Source organism: Hakea prostrata, chromosome 1, assembly GCF_041222555.1.
Source record: "Hakea prostrata isolate BN-2017 chromosome 1, UWA_Hpros_2, whole genome shotgun sequence".
Lineage (NCBI taxonomy): Eukaryota > Viridiplantae > Streptophyta > Magnoliopsida > Proteales > Proteaceae > Hakea > Hakea prostrata.
In genome coordinates, this window is record NC_142600.1 from 12,352,109 (window position 1) to 12,379,219 (window position 27,111).

At 37.4% G+C, this 27,111-nt stretch overlaps 1 protein-coding gene across 3 annotated transcripts in view; it reads right to left on the reverse strand.

The window, feature by feature from the left end:
• Positions 1 to 3,053: 3,053 nt before the first annotated feature.
• LOC149027543 (uncharacterized) overlaps positions 3,054 to 27,111 on the reverse strand; it is a 45,826-nt gene continuing 21,768 nt past the window's right edge. For all 3 annotated transcript variants that reach the window (XM_089163613.1, XM_089163597.1, XM_089163605.1), the window contains 8 exons: positions 23,245 to 23,436; positions 18,561 to 18,682; positions 16,618 to 16,708; positions 13,254 to 13,406; positions 11,731 to 11,856; positions 10,575 to 10,745; positions 3,532 to 3,591; positions 3,054 to 3,440 (listed from right to left, as the gene is read on the reverse strand). In XM_089163613.1, the coding sequence (XP_089019739.1) occupies positions 3,300 to 3,440; positions 3,532 to 3,591; positions 10,575 to 10,745; positions 11,731 to 11,856; positions 13,254 to 13,406; positions 16,618 to 16,708; positions 18,561 to 18,682; positions 23,245 to 23,436 (1,056 nt within the window). In that variant the 3' untranslated portion in view covers positions 3,054 to 3,299. The remainder of the gene's footprint in view (positions 3,441 to 3,531; positions 3,592 to 10,574; positions 10,746 to 11,730; positions 11,857 to 13,253; positions 13,407 to 16,617; positions 16,709 to 18,560; positions 18,683 to 23,244; positions 23,437 to 27,111) is intronic.

The following is a 27,111-nucleotide window of genomic DNA, read 5'->3' on the forward strand; positions in this document are numbered from 1 at the left end:
ATATATAGAACTTTATGCTCTTATCAATGTATAAACACAGGGTTATGGCCTATAGGGGCATTCTTGATTAAAATATTAAAGTAGTATTTTAATTAGTGTCTGTCTCCAACACCAAACACAAGGCAAAAAGAGAATCTCGGTTGGCTTTCTAGCTGTTCACAGTAGAAAGACCCCAAGGGCCTGTTTGGTTAAATCTGGTTTCAAACCCCCCGCCCGGGGAGGGAAGGGGTTGGGGGGAACGAGAACACGCGACAAAAATAGGTGAATTCACAGAATCCCCAAAATAAATAAACGAATTAGAAAAATGGAAAGCCCATGAAGACCAAAATATGGATCAAGTTAGGTTCATCTGAGACAAGTTTCCGACCAAAAGATGGATTAATTAGTTGGGTTGATCTTAGACAGATTCGTCTCTGACTTGGGAAGGAATGAAAGAAGGAAACACGATTTCTGGGTTTAAATTTTCAACTCCAAGGGAACAACTTTTCCTAACTTAGGGGTCAACCATAATTTTTGAATTTTATTTTTAAGTTTTTTTACCAACTTGGAAAGATGATCTAACCTAAGGAGGTTTGCTTTTGAAGTTCTGTTCGGAATATGCTTAAATTTGTATCATATCCTAATCTAACCTGCAAAATCAATACCTGTAACACTAAGTATAGAAAAGACATGTTCTCAATAGAAGGGCTAATAAAAGAGTTTGAATCCTCTACCTTCATAGAAAGAAAAAAAGTTCAACCCATATTTTTAGATTTTAATTCAATTGAAAAGAAAATTTTAATTTGAATGAATCAAAGGGTTACTTAATTAGTAATGACCGATACTTGTTAATGAAGAAGTCATAGGTTCGATGCTCATTGTAATATATTTAATAGTTCTCACCCCCTAATGGATAGAGGATGTGGATTCGAATAAAATGCAAAACAGCGAACCTCACTTGTACGTAAAAATTTGGATCATATCTAACCTAAAACATAGAGCTCTAATTCGGTGCTCACCATGCTACGTATGGTGTAGATCAAAGCTGGGGTTGACCGCTCGTTTTGCATAAGAATTTTGCGAAACTAGCAGTCGAGATCGAAATTTCGATCTTTGTTTCGATCTCCACCATACGCAGCAAGTGAAATAATTTCATAAAATATATTTGTACAAGCCTGATCAATTTCCGACACCCCGTCAGAACCGGAACACACGCTAAGTTTTATATATTTTAAAATACATAGCAATGGAAAGCCACTTGAAATGAAGAACGCCACGTGTAACAATCTTTATTTTATCCTTTTCATTCTTTTTCCTCTGGTTTTACACATTTGATGTCATATGCCATGTGAGGAACACTAAAGAAACCTCCATTCAAAGTCTTATTTAAAAGAACAATCTTTAGAAAAGAAAAAAGTTTGACCACTTGACTTGGAACCTAAAAAAAGTGCATGCCCCACACAGTTTTTTTTAGTTTATTAGGTAAGGGATGACTAAGTTGACTTCTGGCTCTCAAAATGTTGACCAAATTATTGGTCATCTCTAGGAGATAGACCTCAGGATCAACTTAGGCATTTTGTTCCAAACTTCTAACCCACTTCTTCCCACTTATTGTTTGCCTTTTTGGAGGTGGAAGTTTGGTACATATGCTCAGAAAACCTTCCAGATTCCTCTTTTTTAGGTTGAAAGAACTTTTACCATTCTTAAGTCCCAAAGTGAGGGTGGAGACCCAAGATAAGATAGATTTTGGGGTAATAATTGTAGATAAGATAGATGCTTTCTAGTGATTCATGAGAGTCGTCTTTCCTATCTTTCCATTTTGACTTTGATTGTTTTTTATTTCCCTTCTTTTTGAGTGGCCGTTAGAGAGTTCAATAGATACATGTTATGGAGTTTCAATGCTTTGTCCATCTGGATGGAAACATATATTTCTGTCTATGCCTTTTCACCATATGTTAAAAGATGAAATACTATCTTTGATTTATTTTATTAGAACTTAAAGGTGAGCCCTCCCTCCTAACATGTGGTAGAAAACTATGAAAATGGCACAAAAAACCCTACGTTGATGTATTGAGGATTTCATTTCTTTTTCTTCTTAAATGGGTGTCAGTAAACTAAAGTTGTTGAATAAAAAGAAAAAAAGAAAAAAAAAAGAAAGTTGAGTTTCTTTTGAGCAATAGTGAAGCAAATAAGAGTAGATAATTATGACCTTAGATTTTGCGAAGCAAAAGTACTTTGATTTAAAAGGGTATATCAGTCTTTCTGGAAAAGAAAAAGAAAAAAAAAACCAATAGCATCTCTTACATAGATTTACTTAAATGCATATTTGAATACATTAATTCAGAGAATTCAAATCTACAAATTCATGGTTCAAAAAATTTAACCGTTTCTATCACAGTTCATAGAGTTTCATTAGACTACACCGTGTGAATCCGCAAATTTCATCAATTTTATACTTATAGTAAAATCCATGAATTTCACCCAATACCCACGAATGTAAAATCCCTAGATTTCATGAATCCAAAGATGTTTTACAATCAAATAGGTATAAATCTTCAATTCATGAATCTAAGAATTTGAAATCTCTGGATTCAAATAACCAAACGTACATGCCCAAAAAGAGCTAAGACTGAGATTTGATTTATTTTGTAGTGACACTAGTATTAGAAGGTACCTCATGGGAGGACTAGATAATTTCTCAAAAAAGACATAATGGTAAAGACATCTCTCGCCTCTTACATAACCTTCCCGATCAAGAGAAGCAATCAAAGTATAACAAGAAGCTCAGTTTACCCAAACAGGAAATGATAAGGAGCTCAACTAATTAATTTATTCAGAGTACTAAGCAAATTAAACTGAAATGAAGGTTTTATAGGATTAATGACTTAGAAAGGATGAATGGGTCACCTTATAATATTTAATCAACCTAGACCTGTTTACAATAGATGTGGTAAATTCATGAGCCCGGATAATGAAATTGCAAGGGATCACAAATATGGTAATCTTTACATTTCTGACACAAATGAATAGATTAGAAAATAAAATAAAATAAGCCAGTTTCTCAACACCACATATATGACAGTTTCTTTTGGATGAATATATATAACAGCGTTTGGCAAAGATGGACATCCTTTAAGTCTGATTCTGATTGTTCAAGACTCATTGCGGTGTCACTTGAGCAACAGAAAAATGGAATGAACTATATATACGGCCATCAGTTGTCGACGGGCTCCAAAATCACCAAAAGAGAAAGGGGATAACTGGGGAAACAACTGCGAATGATAATGCTGACCTATTGGAGATGCACTTCTTTTTGATAGTTATACATTCTCAGAGTTGATACTGCTGAGTTTGTTGTCCTCCACATTCTCCTCCATATTCATTTCACTGGTATCCATTTCCTTGACTTTCTCCAGCTGCCTCAAAAGATCTAACCTCTCAGAACCATATGTGGAGGGTATCTGCAGAAACCAGAGAGTGAACACATTATGGATACCAAATGATACCGGGAGGATTTTCTTTTGCAGATGCTAGAAATTCGAAGCAACATACCAGAGATGGTACATATCTTTGAATAGCAGCCAACATGGCAGCATGTCCAACAGCAGTAACCTGTAAATTATGTGGTCAAGGTTTATAGAGAGGTTGATAGTGAAAATGGAACAACATTAAGGCTTCCTAAAAGAGCAACTGTTTTGGCTCGAGTCACACAACAATAGGTGAGATAAATGATACACTTTTTGCATCCCAACAAAAGGGTGAGGTAGTTACAATACACATTTTATGCGTCCCAATCGATCACTAAGTCAATTCCATCCCAATATTAAAAAAAAAAAAAAATAAAAACCTGGACACCAAGACCAATTCAATGATCATAACAACTTCCAATGGATCTGCTATTGAGAATATTGCTAATAATCCCTGAACCATTCAAAAACGAAAAAACAAATTCGTTTGTGAAGAAATTAATGCACCACCTATATGGCAGTAAAGCCAGTAATCCCACAATTCCCCTTTGTACCAATCATCACTTATTTAATTGAAATGCTGGATTTTATTTGAAAATTTTAAGAATCTTTGAAGACTAAAAGGCCATATTGGTGATCCATAAGAATTCCCTAAAAAGTGATCTGTGATATGGCTGCACAACATAACATATCAAGGAGGAAAATATTTCATGTCGAAACCAGAATACAAGCAAATCACTGAGTTCCTTTTCCAATTGCAGGTTGAACATGGAAGCACCCAGTATAGGTCTCTTTGGGTTCTGAGCGGAGGAAGCACTGAACATGTGTGTGCGCGGGTGTGTGAGGACATTCATGGCCCACCTACAATTTACTTTTTTTTTTTTGGGGGGGGGGGGGGGTCGGGGGTAAATACCAACTACATTTGTCAGAACAATCAAATTCACATAAATCCAAAGAACATGTTGAGTAATGACAACTGCTAGATTGCACTGGTAGAAAATGTGAGTGATCTGTAAGCATGAGAACAGTCGATCAAAGACCTAAATATGGTAAATCTCTTTCTACTCTGTGTGGCAAGATCTAAATCACATACTAACAGTTTATAATAGTGGTTGAATTATATCTGCACTAAAACTCAGCAGCAGAAGGCCACATCAATTCAGGGAGGTCTAGGCATGAATGGTGAACATGGTCAATCTCAAAACATAACAGAAATAGAGTCAAATAACAGTCCAGCAAAAGACAGGAAGGAAGAAAAAAGGGAGTTCAGGGCTACAGGCACTGAAGTACATAACTAAGCCTTATAATGCACTTGCTTCCCATGGCATTAGTTACATCGAGAATACAAAGACTATCTAGGACTAGGAAGAGATCCCCTAGTGTTTGTTTTTCACATTGTAAATTATAAAATTTACAAGAAGGTGGTTCCAGAGGATAAAAACTTCTAGATTTGACTGATGTTTTAAATGTTTAAATTGAAGGTAAAATTGAGGTAAAACTAAAGGCTGCAAGCGAAGCACATCTCAGGGTGCATAGATTGAGATGAACTAATGACAACATTAGATAGGAGAAAAGTCGATAAGTTTAACTAAGATGTCAGTCAAAACAAGAAGACCTAAACATCACAACACTGCAAAGGAATTACTGAGTGGAAAAAAAGTGCTAGAATTGGGGAGAAAAGGGTGTTAAGGTGTTAAAAGCCAGGGAAGGAAAAATGAAAACCTATCATCATTCAACAGAAGATATGGCCCTAGATAAGTGGAACAGCAAAGCAAAAATTTTAGGAGCCAACCTACACAGTACAGATGAGGATTAACTCAAGGGAGCCAAGTTTAACTGGAAAGAAATAGCCACCATAAAAAGGTGAACGGTAGGCAAGTTTTAGCTACATAAGCACTGTTACATCACCACTGAAAATCAAACCAGATGCAAGATTGAAGAAGAAAGAAAGGAAGAAGATAGTAGAACCAGCAAGGGAAAACTGCACCCTGTAATTCTGGATTAACTTCCCAGAATTGCAGGCCCTTTATTTATAGCTTCAATTCCTCAATTAAAAACTTTTGGAACAAATCATTCTGCCCACTCAAACAGAAAATTCTGTCCAAAATAGAAACAAACAGAAATAGAAAGTATTCAAAATAGAAACAAAGGAAAAATGGAAAGTATGCAAAAAGGAAACTCCACATTGTAGCAAGCCAATCTAGTCTGCAGCTGTATCCAAACTTGTGCAAATCTTAACACTCGTCCTCAAGCTGGAGTGTACACAAAGAGAGCTCCAGCTTGGACAAATAAGAATAAACTTGAATGGCAACATCAGTTTTGAATTGTGTAGCAATAGCAGATGCCAATAAACACTGAGAGAACTTCACCCAGGAGAAAATCAACATCAATTTTAAAAAACTTTAATTTTTCATGTCAAACGAGCCATCCAATAATGAAAATAATCGGCAAGATCCATAAGTATGACAACATCAAAGGCACTTGCCAAATAATGCCAGTAGTAGGGAGGAATCACCACACTAATAGATACAAATTGTAGCTCCAATGTTCACATAGAAAAGAAAGGCAGTATTGGTTATTGTGGACCAAGTAGACAGGTAAAAGGCAATACATGTTACTGTGGATCAAGTAGGTAAGGTAGTATGGGTTACTACGTACCAAGTAGGTAGGTAGAGGTAGTATAGGTTACTACAAACCAAGTAGGCAGGTAAATATAGTATAAGTTACTACAAGCCAAATAGTAAGTTATTGTTGTAGAATACCATTTTAGGAGGACAAAGATCTTCATCAACAATATTCTTCGACAAATCTTGAGTAGATATAGAACGAGTCTACAATCTCCCTTTCACGTATAGCATTACACATGGACAATTAATGATAACTAATATCCAATATAGGAAAATCCCAAACGAATGAGAATGACAAAAGAAGGAAAGGAATTGCAAATCTACAGATATCACAAAATTGAAACGGGAATGGCATGAATGTAATTAGAGAAATCCCCAAAAGGAAACACAAACAAAAAACCAATGAGTAAACTTGGAAGCCTAAATTTAAGGAAACACTATGGGAACCAATCCTAATTAAATATCGAAACAAACAATAATAGACACACACAAAAAAATAAAACATAAAAAGTTTAGGAATAAAGAAACCAGAATCAAGAACAAAACCATAAAATTGAATCAAGAACAGAATAAAAAAAATAGAATCAGTAAGTGAACCAGGAATTGATCCCAAAGACTGAATCAAAATTTGAACCAAGAACTGAACCCAAAACTGAACCCAAAACTGAACCGAAAAACTGAACCCATAACTGATACAAATCTGAGCCCAAAACTAAACAAAAACTTAACCTAAAACTGAACCAGGATATGAACCAAAACTTCAGACCAACGAACCATCTTCTTCTTCATGATATGCTCAAACTTGAAAATCGAAGACAACACACCTGCAACTTCCCTCATCTTGTTCCTTTACTCTTCAACCTTCCAAGCTTCTTTTTTTCTTATCAAGAAACACCGATCAAGAAACACAGAGTGCAGATCACACAAATTGCACAAAGAGGAACCAAGAACTCTTGAAAACAGAGACAAGCAAATCAATGAACAGAAAACTTGCAGTTGTTGCTGCTGCTGATCGGAACTGAAAAGAAAATTCTTCTAGCCAATCGTTGAGGTCCTCAAACAATTTCATAACATACATATCATAGACAAGGACACAGCAGTCTACACCCTACACCACAGTAAAAAACAACACCCAGGCTTTGAGACCTCTCCTGCACAGCATCATGGAACTAAATAAGAAAATTTTCTTGCCAATAAGGTTCTCTCAAACCCAAACTCAGGCGACAATTGAATTCAACCTATGAACTCCCCGAGAGATTCCTTATTCTGGAAGCTCAAATTGAAGTGCTTTTTTTTTTCACAACCGAATATCTCAGCAGCCACACCAGTACTTCCAAGAGAACTCCAATTTAAGCGATGCCTCAAGGAAAATCAAACAAAGCTAGAAAATCGAAACAAACTGCTGAAACATTTTTTTGAGAACCCTACTTCATCTTCTTTAGTGAATAAGGGTCCCATTCTGCAAACAAAAAACTTAAACGACTCTCAAACCGGCTATAGATTATAACTCTGATACCATGTTAGAAATACACACTAAGAATCAAACAAGTTGTGAGATTGAAGAAGAAAGCAAGGAAGAAGATAGTGGGACCACCAGGGGAGAACTGCACCCTGCAATTCTGGATTAACTTCCTAGAATCGTAGGCCCTTTATTTATAGCTTCAATTCCTCAATTACAAACTTGTGGAACAAGTAAAGAAAATTCTGTCCAAAATAGAAATTAACAGAAAGCATGCAAAAAGGAAACTTCAGATTGCAGCAATCCAATCTAGTCTTCAGCTGTATCCCAACTTGCTCAAATCTTAGCAAGCACATAACAAAACATCTAACTTATACAATCACTTTTATATTCATGCCCAACAAAGATGCACAACCATGGAGGAAGGACTGAAGCATAGGCCCATGTTTCCAATTTAGGAGAAGCATCATACCGTTCTCTTTCTCGTGTTTTGGTACAGAGGGCATGGTACAGAGTGCAAATCAATAACAAGTGAGTAACCAATGCTTGAAAACTGTAGGGAAAAGAAGGGGGAGTGACACAGTTTAAGATGGTCCAACCTGGTCAAATTCAGCCTTGGAGACTCATTTTGGCCCATGATTTGGTTCTATAGACCTTGGGCGACTTATTGTTGCAGATTCGAAGTCCTGCATCTTGAAAGAGGGGCTCAGATAGGGAAACTGGAGCTGCTGTCCAGCAGCTAGTACTAATAACGGCATATTCCCATACTTCGGTTCTTTAAATTTTCAGTAAGACTAGGTCCCGCCTATGGTTTGATTTGGTTTAATTATGTTTATTGTAATTCTTCCCAACTAAGTTATAAGAAAATAATATTTTCATAGTGTTTCAAGTGCTATTTAATCTTAAAGACCTCCACGCATGAGGACCATAGTTCCTTTCTATTAGGATATATTAAGTCCTTTTAGAAATGTAACTTCAGCTAGTAGTGCCCATATATGCCCCCTTCAAGAAGAAGATACTTTCACACACCGCCCCCCCCCCCCCCAAAAAAAAAAAAAAGGGGGGGGGGGGGGGGAGAGAAGAACAGACAGTTAAAGAGTTCAGTTTGCAGTTCAGCTTTGACTCAAGTTTATTGTTCTTTTGAGGAAGGTAGGTCCAGTGCATGAAGTACATGGCTGATTTGAGAGTGGTGTTTGATATCCAGCCCTGGGATCCCAGGCACTTCAAGTCCTGGGCGGTTAAAAGTACAAGAACCTAGTTTTAGGTTGTAATTCAGCCTGCCATCTCCATCAGCACTTTAATAAGAAAAGACTGATTTTTCAATCACAGGAAGCCTATAAAAAATAGGTGATATAGGATGCATCTCATAGTGCATTTGGCAATGATGTAACTTGGAAGTTGAGTCATTACTATGACTTCTTTTCATACCATTGGAGCTTTCCACAGATTTTGGATTTAGTAGTAACTGAACATCAAGAAGAGTATTCTGCAAAAGCCCACTGGTTTTCCTTTTCTACTTGAATCAGGTATGTCCTACCTTCTCTGCTGTTGCTGCATTGAAGTCGCTGATTGATGCAGATTCAACACTTAATTGGCCTACTTTCCTCTGAAATCAACCTAGGTTGACAGATATGGGTGTTGGGCCTTTGTTTAATATGTTTGTGTGGTCAAGGGCCTATTCTATGGGCCCAAAGGTTTAATAAATAGGCTAAGTACGAAAATAGTTTAATTACTTAATTGCTTCAATTAATGCAAAATTTTATCAAAGTCGTAAGGGCAAAGTAGTATTTTCCTATGTTTTATTTTAGTTTTCAGAGTCTTAAGTCATTATAGGCTAGTTAGTTTCTATTTTGAGTTGGTCTCTAATTTCAAGTTCAGGTCCAACTTGGAGTCCAAATCAGATTAGGACAGATAAGGACTCCAATGTGTTATGTATAAGGAGAGCACAGACCAGAATGAATGAAAAAACTTCCCTTTGAGCACTTTGTGTGCATTTACTTTGGTTTTTCCAATTAGTTTCAAGATCCAAGCATTAGGAGTTCATTCTGTCAATAAGTCTGAAGATCCAAACCCTAGGAAGGTTACAAGTGAAATCAAGCTTAGACTCTTGACAGTAGCTATATAGGACGGCCTCCGATACCCATCTTTAGGTGAATCCCAGCAACATCAGGCTTCGGCTAGGTACTGACAGCCTACACTCCAGTCCCCTTCTCATATCACATCCCCCACCCCAAGAATCATAATGAATTATTGGAGTTCCCAAGACACCGAAAATTCAAAGTCAGATCTACACCAATCTGACCGTTAGATCTGTTGCACACTTTAGGTACATCATCCCCCAACCCTAGTGACCTTAGATTCCAAGTTGACCCCATTCTGACAGTCTGATTTCAAGATACAAATATTTTCTTGAATTTCCGTACTCCCCCAAACCCCTAAAATAAGAACCCTCATAGCTTCTAATTTAACCATCCGAACTCAACCAAACTTAGGGAATCATATTCCTATATTATTTACCTACACTCAATCCAACTCCCAACCCATTCTGACACCAAAAGACCCCACTTTCCCATCTCAAGGAGTTGATCCAATATCTCCAATGGGATGGGCTACATATCCTTGAGATCCTAAATACAATTTAAAGAGCATATGATTCTTAACCACCAGGCCCTAACTTAACCTTTTTCTCTAAAGATCATCCCTTCACATCCCATATCTCAAACACCCCCCCCCTCAAAACATCCAGTAACCAAAATTTCAAGAAACCCTTTCCTGGTCCCATATGAGTTGGTTCTCTTAAAAGATTTTGGACGAAGTGGGCCTCATTAAATTGCGTTTGCATCACTGATATTTTAACTAACATATTGAAATTTCAACTACTGTTTCATCTTTCCAGTTGGAGAGGCAATAATTGAAGAACTTATGTTTCTCCTATGTTGTAGGCCCACCACATGCAATATCCAAAACATATACTGCATCAGAAGAAACCAGACACATAAAGATTGATGATTGGAAAAATAGAGGAAAAAAACAGAATCTCACAGGAAGAAGCATAAGAATGCCAATAGGAACAACAGAAGCCAAGTCAGTCAAGGTTCTCCGAAGTGCTTTCTTTTCTTTCTCTGTTAGTTCATCTCCAGTGAGAGACCTTCTGAGCAACTCGACAGAAGCAGCCACGTCGATAGCTAGAAGCTGCGTACCTTGCCAAACATCCTGTTTATAAAAAAATGAGATAATTATCACTGAAAAGTCCAACATAAGTGGTCAAACTCATACTCCTATAAACGCTGAACTTCTTGTGTTAGAGAGAGAATCAAATATTGAAATAAGCAACCCTGATTTATTTATTTATTTATTATTTTTTTAAAACAATTTTTTAAATGAAGGTAGCCATAATTATAGGTTCAGCTTAGGAATAAATTTTCTAATATAACAATGATATCTTGTTTGAGTTCATCAGCCACATTCTGCTAGTGGATAAAACTTGGCTGATCCAAGTTCTGTATGGAGCTTATGTCCAGCCTACTATGATATATAAGTAATTGACTCTTAGAGTGAAAAACAGGACAGATGGAGACATCATATAGAAACTACTAAATACACCCACACACACGCACAAAAGAGAAAAAGAAAAAGGAAAAAGAAAGACACACCACACACATACACACAAAACAAAATCAAATGCACCATATTTACCATTTAAAATCTTTTATTGAAACCTATATCCTATTTTCAAGACACAGGGGCCACAGAAAGTTAGCAACCTCCAACAACAAACCCTTTTTCTTCAATGATCAACCAAACCAATAACATCCCACTATTATCAAAATTTCAGGTCTCTTATTAACCAAAAACATTATTTTCATCATCCCTAGAACCATGTCCCAGTGTCTTAGACATTCCTACTGTTTTAGAGGTAAAGCTGAAATACTATCTATCTTCCACCTATGATATGTGGATGACAACAATGCTAGCCATAAAAGCCTCCATTATCTGTAACGAATTTTTCTTTAATTGGTCAGTAGTTGCAGTCCAAAAGACATCTCAAGAGACAAAATTCAATAAGAAGTATATTTTGCTAAGGAGCGAGAAGCTAACCTCGAAAACAGACCCCAAAAAAGAAAAAGAAAAAGAAAAAGGGGGAATCCCAACGATACTACAGATTACCCTTCCTTAGTTAAAATCACATTTTTCATACCGTGCTAGCTTCTTTTAGCTTGTCAATCGATCTCCCAATGATACTTTCTCTCTTTTGTACCCGTAACAATTGAGTATCTCTACTTTCAGCATCATAATTGGCATTTTTGTCTGCAGACTTTCTTTCCTGAGAACAAACATTCATGTCTCATTAAAAATGGTAAGCAATAGAATAACGTAAATCAAGAGGACTCACATACAGGGACTAGACCAAATAGAATTCTGCCCCCCCCCCTCCAAAAAAGAAGCAACTGCAGTGCAACATTATGATATAGAGTTTGGAAAATCAGTAGCCATTGTAAGTGTAATATCTACCAGTGGGTTCCAATTTTTTTTTTTTTTTTTTTTTTTTTTTTTTTTGGGGGGGGGGGTGGGGGGGGGGAGGGGTCCAATCAGTCAATTCACTCAACTTTTGTTAAATAAAGCAAGCTGATGTATAGAAAAAAGAATATAGTGGTAAAATTGGATGAAAGAAGATGAATAAGGTTAAGCTACAGGTAGAAGGTTCTTGAGTGAGTTTACATAGGCAATCTTTTAAATTTTAGAGTACCGTATGTTACAGACAGTCCTGAAAAGCACCCAGACTTTGGTAATCTCCCCTTTTTGTGGAGATTCTGAGACAAGATTTCCTATGAGTTAGTATCTCAGTGAGATCTCATCATATTGCTGAATTCTGCAATAATTTTATGCTTCCCACACAAATCTGGCTCATTTCAACAGAAAAAGGGCAGCAGATTGACAATGCCTCAGACACAACTCTAGTTTTGGAACCAAACCTGGCCTCCAAAACAGAGTTCTTGAACCATGTGCTTTTTGAGAGGTTGAACAGTTGACTGCCTTCCATATGAAGTACCCAAGAGCATTTACTTCAACTGGAAGAATTATAACAGAATACTGCTTGAAGAAGCCAATTAGTGGGATATTTGACTGAATTTGCACAAAGTATACTTGGTGGACCAGTGGCTGTAGAAATTCTGTGCATTTCTGGACAGTAAAGTGATGTCAGATCATGATGTCAGAGAAATCAGCAAATCATCAGGATCTTAGGTCATCATAGTGGCAGTCATCATCATCATAGCACCATACCAGTTGCCACTGCTAGCTACATACCACTTACAAAGTGCAACTTTTCTGCGAGTATAGGACTTCAGGTGGGAAATCATGAGAATTTTGAAGAGCATAAAGGTTTATTTTTTCCCCCCTAATCTTTTTCTTGGGCCTAATCTGGTGACAGAGGCAGGAATAATTGTTGTTTTTTGAGCGATTACAAGAATGGGTTTGTTTGCAGATGAATCAGCGATATTCTTGTCAGTTCTTCAGCAGATTAAACCTGCTGTTTGCTTTTCTTTCTTATTTCATACTATAATCTCTTTTCTTAAGTTTTTGCTGACATTTTAGTCAAATCTCTTGTTACAGAAGACAAGTGTAATCTCCTAGAGATCCAAGAATCAGGTTTACATCAGATCTATTTCAATTACAGAAGATGGATTGTAGCAAAATATCAAATAAAAGATAAGGGACTACCTCCTCATGCTCAGATTGATCAGTACTTCTCTGAACTCGTTTTTCAAGTTCAAATAGCTCATGCCTTAAAAGCTCAAATCGTCGAAACTCATTTGACCCCAAGTTCACATCCCCCATATTTTCTGTCGGAGTCACCTCACAATGCTCACCTTCCTGCAAAATGCAGACTCTAACTCAACTTCTTTTTCTTTTAGAAAGATTACAAGTTTCTATAAAGGACAGATAAAGAATCGTTTCCACAACGGAGGATAGATGCTAGACTTTTCACTATTCACATACAGTAAAACTGCTGAGATCACATCACTAATGATGTCTAAATGAACCAAATCGTTTGATGGAACCTGGATGCCAGGTGACACCAAAAGGAGACCAAGGAATCTGAACATTAAGGCAAGTCTTTTGACAACTATGAGATTACCACGAGAACAAATATCAAATAATAGAACCAGATTGATTTCTGATCATTCAAAGGAAGTTACAGGTTCTTAAGATTTTGAGTACTAGCATGCATAGCTTGTTTTTATCAAAAGTAGACATGCCAAACTTATCCAACTTAGCATAGTGTAGTTTTCAACTTAATTATAAAACAAACAATATTAAAACTGACTGAACTCGAGTAGATTGACCAATCTTGTTTAACAAAACACAGTTTCAAGTCATGCTGGGCCATGGAGATTGGTGATAAACAAAATGGACGAAAATAATTTTGCAAATGTGTCGAATGGATATGGAATTTCTGATACATGATCCTATCTTGACATACTTTCTGCAGGTCTGCCACATCAATCCCAGCCAGAAATACGAAGTTTTCAACAAGTATCATCAAAAAAATTTCTTGTTATTCTGTAAGGGGAATAAAATGCCTAAACCCAAAGGGCAGCTGCTCAGTTGGCAAAGAGCACCTAGCAAAGAAGAGGTCATAAGTTCAACTCTCCACGGGGGCCCCAACTGACAATAGTCACATCTTCATACATTAAAGCGGAAAGAAGCCAAGCACGCCAGAGCCATCCACAAGAGAATTGAAAGTTTCTTTGAGTTGTCAGGTTTTGTGAATTGTAAAATCAACAAGCAGAATAAATGACAAAACTAAAAGATCAGAATTTGTGCATGTGAGGAAACAAACTAGAAACACCCTGAGAAAAGCCAGGAGACAATGGTTTCCAGTTTTAGCATTTCAAGGAAAATAATAAGTGAAGTGTTCCCCAAAATTCAAAAGGATAAATTCTCAAGGTCTATGGTAAAAAGTATAGCTGATGGTTCATATCAGTCCACATGGACTTTCTTCTCTAAATAGTTTTCAGTCCATTGAACATCATTTTATGTTAGCAATAAGATAGATTTCAAGGTCTCTGCTGAAAGGTTTGGTGGAGGTTCATATCATTCCACATGGACTTTCGTCTCTGTACACTGCTTTCAGTCCATTTAACTTCATTTTATTTCTAGCAATATTCTGGGACTAATCCATGAGAAATATTCAAATATTGCTTTCAGTCAAATCCAGCAGGATAATTTTTCATATTCATTTGTTTATCAAGGATCAAAGCCTCTGTTAACAGTGGTCCGCAGTGAGAATTTAGGTTCCAGATTGAATCTTATTATTTTCTTTAAAAAATCACACACATATATAGGGTGTGGTAAGGCGTCCTAAAGTGTACGTAAGACGACTGCCTTTGAATGTAGCATAAGGCATTGGACTACCTTAAGGCTAGGTTTCCGGCTGGACATCATGGCAGCACCTTGACAAACTACAGATTTGTAGGTAGATCATCCCTCCAACCCTAGTGACGTTGGATCCTAGTCTGACCCCATTATGACTGTCTAACTTCAAGATGTAAATATTTTCTTGAATTTCGGTACTCCCTATAACCCCAAAAACAAGTATCCTTATATCACCCCAATTTAGCCATCCAAACCCAACAAACTTGAGGGATCATATCCCTATGTTATTACCTATATTCCCTCTGAGTTCAACCCATTTTGACACCTATATCCCTGATATCATTATACCATTTAAGGACGTATGAACTTTAACCACAAAGCCCCATATCACAAAGAACCCTCATATCCCACAACCAAAACTTCAAGAAACCCTTTCTTGGTCTCATTCTCATATGGGTTGGTTCTCTTAAAAGATCTTGGAAAGAGTGACCCTTATTAAATTGGAACTGCATCAGGCCATTTTTAAGATAGACACAGTTGTGAATCACCTGTCTTGTCCATCACTCCATCCCCTTCACAGCCCCCAATTGGAAAAGAGTCTTGAGTCATTGTTGGCCAAGCAAAAGAAGGCATCTTTCCTTTTTGGAGGAAGTGGCTCTAGACTAATAAGACATTGGAGGTATGACTATTTATGGAAGGACTTCCAACTTTCATTTTCTTGATAAGATTTGGAATGGCTCCTTTGATGTTTCCTCTTATCTTACCTCTCCGAAACCCCCCCCCCCTCCTTTCTCTCTCTAAAAAGAATTCCCAAGAACAGCCTCATTGTTGTATCCTGGGATTTGCCTATTTCCCTGACACCCCCAAGCTTGCTTGGTTCCCCGTTTTGCGAAAACATACTTAGGCTTCAATTACCAGGTAAATTGCATCTCTCATGACTGAACAGCAATAATTATGTGTATAATTCTAACATTTATAGATATTATCATAATCTATAAAACATAGTAACAATCAATACACCCTTCAAATAAGAAAAGTAGAATTGAGATATATTATTTCATCTCTAAAGCAAAATGTTCACTGAAACCAAATAAAAACCAAAATAAAATAATCAACACACTTCTAGAACTGGTTTCCAAGCATACATGTACATGTAACCCAATCCACAGATATATTTGTTTCCACCATTTTATGGGCCATGTATAGTACTCTCAATATGAATAGAAAAGGGTCAGATAACAGTATCTTCTTTTTCTTCCTTTAAATTCTACTTCCTCTTATAATGAACCAACTTGCCCACTCCATCCATTTAATTGATTCAATCATATGTTTCTTAAACAACCAGTACAATGTGATTGATCAGATGGATAGAATAACTCTAATGGGTAGGATTTGGCTCGAGAGATTTCCTAGATTTCACCTTTATAATGTGTTTAAGAAAAGGATATCTGCAAAATTGTTGGAGATGAAGAAACCCAATTAACAAGCTCTCCTTTGGCAATACCAAGACCTTAAATTGAATGTAAATATCCATATCACATAAAGGACAAAATGTTACTCAAAACCTTTTCTCTGGCAGAATTGTGCAACTACAACAAAACAATCAGTAATAGAAGCAATTAAAGGGAACAGGCAAGCTTGTAAGATTTCAAATAATTACACCTGAAATAAACAACAATATATTGTAGTAAAGATATGGACATACATCCTGATTTAAAAGTGATGATTCAGGTTCCATTTTCTTGGTGGAACGTCGTACCAAAAAGCTCCACAGATGAGGAGGCCTGTTAACCATCCTGAACACACAACCAACCCACCCCAACAAAAAAAAAGGCACTGTAAATAACAAAGAAGTTATTAAAACAGTAGAACTAACCCTGAAAAGATCAGATCATGATTCAAAAAATCCACTCTAGATACATACTTCAGTTTGAATTCAAATCTTGATGGCCTATTTATCTTGATAAGACAAAAAACAAGATCCACCATATAATCACAGACCGTATATTAGAAGTATATCATAACATGCCAATTGATGACAACATGTACTTTATGTGCATTCCATCAACCTTCAAGATCTATGGACAGGCTTGTGTTACAAAATTCTTAAAAACTCGTATTCTGTGCTCAATTGAAATGAATGAATAAATAAATACATAATCAACTTAATCCAGAAGTTTTAGCACCAAAAAGAAGGGTTGGTCATATCAATTCCTCATTTTGGCCAAGGAAAGATTGAGGGGGGGGGGGGGAATATGAAATATGTACACATTAACTTCATCCATATAAATTGAACCTCAACTTAAAAAAAGGGTACACCCAGTGTAGAAGGCTCCCACCCTTTAGAGTCTAGTAAAGGACATAATGAATGCAGCTACATGAGTGTACAAGGCAGTTTCCAGACTTAAACCCATGAGTCCATGACCACATGGACACAATGGAGCAACCTTTACCACTGTACGAAGGTCCAGTGTCTAATTAAAGGCCAAATACAAAAAGATACTAAATCCAAATACATCAGCATTAGGACCAACTGCTGCACTCGCTCTGTCACAGACATCAAGATGTTCTTAATTGATGAAATTCAGAAAAATTTTAAGAAAGTACTGCCCGTGGTTCAATAGAATACAAGCCAAATCCAGTAAACTGTATCGTTAAAGATCTTTTCCTTCCAAAAAATTTTATTTCTTAAATTTAAACAAATGTAATGGAACCATTACTATTAATCTCTCCATCAGTTCAAACACACTGACACACACAAAAGCAGATCTACTAGATAATATCTCAAATTCTCAATATTTTAAAAGAGGTATTAAACCTATAGGATGTAGTAGGATTGAAATTTTCTTCACCAAAATGTTGCAAGACTTATTTCATTAATATAAACTATAGGTAAGGGTTCTCTCAGACAAATGGGATAAGGGAGCAAAGTAATGAGGCGTGAAAAAAAGTATCATGTATTAGACAGCACCAAGGTCACTTCATGTGAGGAGAGAGGCAACACAGCGATTCTAGCATACCCTGCTCTGGCAGCTCAGAGAACCTTTCCCATAAGCTATCTAGGAGAGCATTGGAAGGGACACAAAATTTGAAATTCTGTAAGCTTCCGAACAACTTATTCTTCCTCCTATAGTAATTGTTTAACATTGTTATGAAAAATAAAATAAGCAGTTTCTGGATCTATGGTTTCACTTTTATGTTCCCTTGATTGATTTTTCATTCATTAGTTATGTTACTCATATTACTATAAATAAGCAGTTTCTGGATCTATGGTTTCACTTTTATGTTTCCTTGATTGATTTTTCATTCATTAGTTATGTTACTCATATTACTATACTATCCTTGGGAGGAAAAAAAACTTATTTAGGAGTACAATCATGCACATGATAGCTACCACATTCGAAGTTGGTCTTCTAGAACAATTATAGAAGGTTGTTTTGTTCATGTAATGAGTCCTTAGACTGTATGGGCACTTCTTTTATCATTTCCCTTACATAAAAGGTTTCCAATTTTGTGTAGTTTGCAAAGATCCTACAGTCTACACGGAACTCCATACGTTAATTCAACTTGTGTGAGAACCAAAGTTAGGAGCCTCGAAGATACAAATGTACAAGATAAGCTTTTAGGGATGACAGAGAGCACCCAAACCTATCAGCAGAGATTTCAGCTCGGTTGTCCCACATACTGGTAACGCTTTTTTCTTCTTTTCTCTTTGGGTATTGTCTCTTTTTACTAGTTGACGGCTTTGAGTGACATTCACCATCCTCACCCTGGTTGATCAGCACAAAGAACCACCACCAGTCAGATCAAAATCAATTTGAAATAAGATGTTAAATGGTGCATAATCAATGTAACATAGAAATAGTATACGCTTGGCCAGATGGCCCACCTACCTAAACTTGGCTAAGAGGTTAATCTAAAGTGCATTGCGTAAAAGACTCGCAATTGCAACCTTTGAATGATGTGACCATGCCTAAGGAAGGCCAAGGTGCCTAAGGCAAGTGATATACAAGGTAAATGTTGTCCCCATGGGTTATTTCACTTGCAGGCGTTTTCCTTATCCTCTCAAGGTCAGAACAAGAAAAATGTGGTTCAAAGGATTTGGAAGAAAGCATGACCAGCAGCATAGCATTGTTCAACGTCAGTGATGAAGACCAATATGAAAAGGCCCCATCAAGTATCTACATTTAAAAGGCCTCTTGAGTCCAGTATTGCAAGCCAGTTATGTTTTATTTTAGGCAAATTTAATGGGAAGTTGGACCGATTAAAAATCTATTAAGTGGAGTTCACAAAGAAGGAATGCCATAGGCATCCTTTTTGTTTCTTGCTGGTTTCAACTCCAATTACTAGATATTAATTAGGTTTCAATTCTAAAAATTTATCCACTTTCCAATTTGTAAGTGACTCCCATGGTTTGAGATCTCAATCTCGACAGGGATCCTGGTCCCTCACACGAGATCTTGGCCAAGATCTGGTTAAAATCATTGATCAACTAGACCCAACTTGAGGGCCCATTTCAGTGGGTATTAGGGCTCAAATTAGGCTGGAATTTGGTACTTAGCTTGTTTCTAAGCACAATAGCGGCCTTAGATTTGTGAAAAAAAGAAGTGCATATATGAGTTGCAACTTGACCGTAAATTTGAAGTCAATACATTGCAGGAGTGAACATGCGGACTTATAAAACATGAAATACACAACCATTACTTGATATAACCCCAATTTCTGAAACCCCCTTTTTTCTTCACCAAAACCCTAGCCTTCCTTCATCTAGATCTCCCAAAACCTTCACCCAAAATCCCAACTCTTTTAGGATTGTCTTCTCCTCCCTTCCCCTTGCACTCGATCCCCATTAGGAACCCTAGCCACCTCCTAGAAATCATAAATTCTAAAAACCTTAATCTTCCTCACCCTAGATACAATTTCAATTTAGAATTAAAAGTACAGCAAGGTTTAGGTTGAAACATCAATAAAACTTCCTAACCCTAGCCAAATCTGTTCTTCCTTCCCTAAACCCCAAGTCATTCAATACAGCCTATACCATAATCGCAGGGTTTAAGATACTCTAATTTTACTACGGATTCAATTGAATTGATACTGAAGATTGGCCCCTCAATTTGGGGGTTATGTCATTGACATAGATCTGACCATGAATTTCGGGTCTCTAGTCCAAGAATTCAAGAAAATTCAAGGGAAAAAAAAGGACATGGGAATTAGGGTTTAGGGGAAGAAGAAGAAAGGATTCATTTTTTTTTATGGTTTACAGGGGAAGGATGAGATAATGAATGATCATATCAGAGTTGGTCTAGGAGTAGCTCCGATAAATGATAAGCTATGAGAAAGTCATTTGAAGTGGCACGACCACTTTCAACGGAGGCCTGTAAATGCCCTTGTATAAAGAAGCAAGTTAATCCAGATTGAAGGAATTAGAAAAATAGGGGCAGACCTAAGATAACCTTAAGAGAAGTGGTGAGAAAGGATATGCACAACTTAGGTCTTGTATCTAGTATGACCTCAATTAGAGCTGATAGGAAGGCAAGAATCCATGTAGCTGACCCCATATAGTTGGGACAAGGCTTCTTGTTGTTGCAAGGGAGTAGTTTGGGCTAAGGTTGGGTATCGAAAGCTAGGGGAGGGGACGGGTGAGGTATTCTAAAGGGCATGGAATTTGGAGGGGGTTGGAAGATATGGGAATTAGAGTGTGGGAAGCAGGCGATTCTGTAGGCTTGGGGAGGGAGGACAGAGAAGGTTGCAATGAAGAAGATGATGGGAAAGGGTTGGGGGATGCTCACTTACTTGTTGAAGAAGGTGGGGATTGAACAATTACTGAAAAGAAGAAAAGACAAAGCTGCCGCAGTGTTTCCTCCCTTGGAAACCTCTAACTCCACTCGATTCCCCTTCAATCAAATTCTATTCATTCATCACAACGGTTCTGGTTACACAAGTAAGGTTGTATTTATAGCCTAAATTGAATTACTCGCAGTAGGACTCAACTTTAAAACAAAGGACTTCTACTTATTTAGGACTCTTACTCCACTAAGGACTCTCACTTATCTCAACCTAGAATTATTCAAATTATACATTAAGGGTAGGACTGGACTCCTAGTAAAATTTGGACAACTAAAGGAATCCTACTTCAAATATAACTCCTAACCTGACTAGGACTCTTACTTAACAAGGACTGGATTCAATTAACAAAATAAAAGTTAGGACTGGAGTCCCAATAAAATTCTGCATCTAACAAGACCAATTTGGACTGGACTAGGGCTGTCCAAAATAACGAAAATGCACTTGTTGATGAAAAATACTCCACGCTTCTAGGCTGGGCCGTAGGGTGCCGGGCAACAACCCTTGGTACTCTCTTGGGATGGCCCCAGAAGTTCCCATCAAAAGGCCTAACTCAATCCTTAACCTATTTAAGTAACTTAAACTGAACAGGAAACTGAAATAGACTCCAAACCAAAGTAGTAACCTAGCCCCTAAACACTTAAAAGTGAACTACAAAATCACTTAAATTGAACCACTGGTTGAACCAGTTCAGTTTAGCAACAAAGAACCACCAGTTCAATTTGGAAACAAACAAAATACCACACAAAACTAAGTATAGAATTAAAAAAAAAAAACTAACCCCATACACAATAATTACCCATATTTTATGCCCCAAAAAAGTGGCCCATTACAAAAGAGACCCATGGGATCAAAGACCCAAAATGCATAGAACCCAACCCTAGATCTATTCCCTTTAGAATAAGTATAAGAGTCTTTTGGTGATGTAACTGCATCTTCAGGTGAACAGATCCGACCTGTGGCATCTATAAAGTGCATCTGGACCCTCCTTCGCTGGGAATCTAAGCCTAATCCATCCAGGATAAGCATAGGCACTGTGACTAACTATTTTGATCCATACCATCTAATAAGAGCTCTAGTTATGTATTCGGAGGGAGGGGGGGGGAAAATTAAAAATTTTCCCCCCCACAAAAACCACCCCCCCCCGTGGGACACCACCCGCCGGGGGGGGGGCCCGCCCCGCGGCGGGGCGGCATGAGTTTCTTTTTTAATCAATTTATCTACAAGCCGTATGTATTCAAAAGGAGCCAGACTGGCGCGGCGATGGAGTAGCCTTTTCAACATTGATACTCGAATCAAAAAACAAGACGATCGGAATAAGGATCTATTAATTTACTGCTGTTGTTAAAAATGGATACATCAATTCTAATTCTGACTATGCAAAGAGTCAAGCCTTTTGACTATCAGAGTAGTAGTGAAAATTACACTTGCCAATTTTAAATCTTTAGTACACTTACAATATGTATGAATCTGATGATGCTGTGATGAGATGAAGTTATGTTTAATCTTTTTGGATAATTAAATTGTGATTCTGAATTTTTTATTCATTTTTATGAATGTGATTGTTGAATGTTTGTTTAGTACTTAGTTTATTATAAAAGTATTTGTATTAGGGAGTAATTTAACCGTAGTAAAAAAAAAACAAACCCCCGCCCCCCAAACACCCGCAGCCCAAAACACAAAACGGGAGCCCCCAGGGGGGGGGGGCGGGCCGGCCCAAAACCCCCCCGCCACGAGAAGAGGGGGAGGGGGGAGGGAAAAAGCAAAACAAAAACAAGCTGAGAGGGGGAGCGGGGGGGGGGGGGGGGGGGGAAGAGGAAAAGGAGGAAAAAAATTTCTGTGACTGCTTTATACTTATCACCGTGTTTAGACCATAGAACGTTTTGGGTGCTAAGGGCTATAAGAGTAGCTTTGTAATTGGATGACTCCTCTGCGTAGTGTAGTTGGAACTAGTGATTAGACCTGCTGTCATTCAGTTAACTGGTCCTAATATTAGGATAGTACATTAGTTTCCTGATTCCTAACCTTAATTATTATTTTTTAATGATAAATATGCATATTGGCTAATCAGAGCTTTTCATTAATTCTAGTGTCAGTGCATTACAGATTTCTTTTACTAGATTTTCAAGTGATTTGTGTGTGCCAGTCTTTTATAAACATCTGATATGATTGGTTTAATGATTCTGCCTTACATATTCTGATCTCTAGAAACAGAGTAATCTCCTTGGAAGAACAGCAGCAGCAAACTTTTTCTTGTTAACTCTTCGCCATAGACCACTGTCTATGCAGTGACTTAATTCAGAAAGCAATGCCCACTTGATTCTTGAAAAAAAAAAAAAAAAAAAAGAGTTATAAAATCTAGTTATTTTTACTGTTCTCAAATATATGGTTAGGATTATAAAGATTTAGAAGATCTTGTTGTTGGGAATAAGCCAATCTACCATATATTTTAATAGCATAAAACAGAGATCTCCATAGAGGCAAATACCTGCTGAAATGATGCTGCCTTTGCTCTGAAAGATGCCTCAAGAAACTCAGCCTCTTTCTTAAGTTTCCTTATCCTCTCAAGGTCAGAACAAGCAGCCTGTAGATGCTCCTTTCCGGAATCAGAGCTGGATAAATGTAACTCCTGAAGCAATTCTTCTAATCTTTTCAGAGCTTCTTCAACATTCTCCAGTTCCTGGAAAAAGCTCACATAATTAAAGAGAATGTAGCAAGTCTAAAGATTAAAAACTTATTTAAAAGAAAAAAGGAACAAGTAAAACCACATAACGGATTTCAAGATTAAAAGTGAAGACACCAGAAAGCTATAAGCTCAAGCCTTTAGAGGGTAGACTTGAAATAGGCAGGAATTTGTCAACCACTGAAAGTGAGAAGTTGGATGAGCTATGGAGAAGACAGAAGAGCGGAGCAAGACCAAATTAAACCACCATAAACAACAGAACTCATTATGCAGGTAGAACCATAGAATAGCCATACAAAACCAATTTCCAGCTGCTAATTTTAATACTGGAATCATAATAACCTTCATACGTCATATACAACAAGGAAGTGTATCACCATTTAGCCTGAAAGCTCCAACTGTTAAGGCAACATAATTTTTAGACCAACATGAAGTACACAAAAGCCTATATATACAGTCCTTGTGATATGGGACAAAACATAAGAGAGGCAAAAACACTGTTCACATGCACAGTGTCATAGCCCTTATTTGCCTTTGTGATGCAACAAGCTATTGTGGGCCCAAGACCAGATTGTGAAGACAATTTAACACTTTTAGGCATAGCCCATGGTGGAACTTGAATTTAAATCTCTTTCACTCAAAGAAGGTCGAATAAATGCAGCTTGAAGGCAAAAGAAGGAATCCAAGCCAGGAATCTGCGAACAAGAGCAGGGAAAGTGAGGTTTAGGATCACCTCCTCAAGCTATTGGGCTAAACTGCTGCTAGATCCATTCAAACAAGTATGTCAACAAAGGTTTTCTTTGTTTCCTGGAACTAATATTGGTCCTACCGTAAAGTGATTCTTAGTTGAAACTCAACCACAGTCCAAACTATCTTGCACATGGCTCACACTCAAGGCAATCCTTCAAGAGGCACCATGGGGCAAGACCCCAATGTACTTCCCAAGTATTGAGTACTCAACCAGCCTTCTGTAATGCATTACCAGTTAAGCTAAAAGTTCAAAATATTATGTAAGGGCAAAATAAATGTATATACAAAATTGGTGACCAAGTACCAACATATGTTATAGTTAAGAGACCAACCAGAAGACGGTATCCAAAATCTGGGATAGACTAGTTAGGTCATGTAGGTCAAAAAACTAGGTGATGCAGATCCAGCACCAAATTAGGTTATTTTTCCTATGTCAGAGACCAAGATCCTATAACCAGCCAACAGCAGAGAAGATGATGAAGAAGAAGTAGAATGAGGACAGAGAGAGGTGTCACTAGGCTGTTATGAAGAAAGACCCAGCGATTAGGCTTAATTCTCCTAATTAGATGTCACAATTTATTTACAATAGCAGCTATACAAAATAATAGAGAAAGATATCACTGCTCTTATTAACTGGCGACAGAGTTATGATGAAAAAAATAATAGGGAAAAAACCTAAACACACACAACACTAAGGACACGTCTACCCTTAGTGTTGCTGCTGGTTCTCAACATCCTATGGATAGGCCTAGAAGTCGGGTCAAGTAGGTTTTGGGCCTTCATTAGATGAGTTTCCTTTGTAATCGGCCAATTCAATAGACCTAAACCATGGCTACATGAGTTATGTACGAAAATTCCTTTACATAGTCTTCTCCCCCCCCCCCCCTCCTGTAGAGTCCTTATTAGACTTGATGCATATGATTTAATTAGCCCTATGTTATCTAGTTAGTCTTTACTTCTAATGCAAGTTATTCAATTAGTCCATATTATAGTTGATGGAGAGTCCTTGTAAGGGTTGAACCATAAAACCCAAGTCCAATTAGAGTTTGTTATAAACTCAGTTGAGTTGTTAAAACCCAAGTACCAATAGGATTCCTATTTTACTAGAAACTACTAGTTGTTAAGGCTATAAATAGCCACCAATTGCATGTAATAGCTACACAGTAAAAATATTAATAAAATAAGCTATTTTAGCCTATCTGATTGTTGTTCTCAGATAATAACATGCTCCAGCAGTGGTACGGTATTCAAGGCTCTCTGGTGAAGCCAAGCTGAGATTCCTCTATGGCTGACGATTCAGCCTGCCTTCAAATCAGCCCACCATCTTCACAACAATAAACGAGACTCCTACATCCATATAAGTGGCAGCCAACATATCCCATCACCCTTCCATCTCACCTTTTTATTTATTCTTCTTCAATTTTTAGATTCCCTTAGACACCAAAAATTCCAAGTTAGACCTACACCAATTTGACCATTGGGATTGGCTCAAAATTGGACAAACCTTTCCCCCATACAGGATTCTACATTCCTCTTTAGGAGCCGCACAGCAATACCTTAAAGTTATATTCAAATCCAACAATCAGAAATGCCAAAATACCCCTCTACAACCTAGTTTGAAAATATGCTCTTGAGTTGATCCGTTGAAGAGCTTGGGAGAACAGATCCTCATTCAAGTGAGGCTACATCACAGGGGTTCCTGCTAGTAATGATACAGGGTTTGGAAGAACAGGTCATTCACTTTTGGACCAACATATTGGGCCATAGGGCCAATTGATTGCACAACTGGGCTTCTAGAGGGGCCAAAACATTGTTCCTGTGAACAGTGTCACAGCCCTTTTTGCCTTGAAGGAATATTGTTTAAAGATTTTGTGGGACCCAAGAGTAGATTATGTAAAGATCTTTCATTAAGACAGGAGATTAAAAACTTGCTAGATTTTAATTGTTTCCTAAGTTCTAAAAGTTAGTCCCAATTTCCTAGATTTAATTTTTTAACTTTAGTAAGTCTCAATTTTTGTTACTGCTGAGAATATTAGCTAGCGCATTTAATTTTTTAACTTCAGAAAGTTTCAATTTTTGTTACTGCTGAGAATATTAGCTAGCGCAGCAAAATCTCATGGTTTCTATATTCTATGTAACTTGGAAACCAAGTATTAGTACTCTGAAAATATGTATTAGGCTATATTCTCAGCCCACAGATTTATGAAGCTTTGCTTTGTGTTATTTTCTTGCTCTTCCTTGACTTATAAGAAGGTTGAGGACCTCACTATTGAGAGCTAAATACCTATAGTTGAAGAACCTAGCTGAGAGAGCTGAACCACCTTTATCCCCTTCTATTTTTCCTATTTCTTTCATTCTTCTCTTGCTCAAGCTCAACCTGAATCCAAGACCAGCATCAGCTACTGCTGCTTTAAAAGTTATCTATCTGCTGAAACCTACAATTTGAACCAGTCCACCTTCATGAATGTGAGTGATCTTAAATTACTAATTCTATTCTCTTTGTGGGTTATTTGGGCTCGAAGTCATCCTTGACCTTAGCTCTACATTTATTACTCAAAAGAATACAGGTACAATTTTACTACCTCAAATACCCTCAAATATTTTTACTAATTTCTTTATATACCCATCGACTCTTACACTTCTCTGTAAACTTTAATATACTTTTCTACCCTTTATATTCATTTCCCTAAACTGTACCTAGACAAGTTGATGTAACCACGATTGGCAACCATAGGGCCCTTCATATTTTAGGCCCAAATTCAACCCACAATCATGCAACACCAAGAGCTGGCCGAATTACCCCAGGGGTATTTTGGTCATTCCCCACCTCTTTTGGGCTCCAAAGTGCTCCAAAAGAATCCAGAATAATTTTAAGAGCAAATATCTACTCTTTGTTTCAATTGGACAAGTGGTTGGAATCCC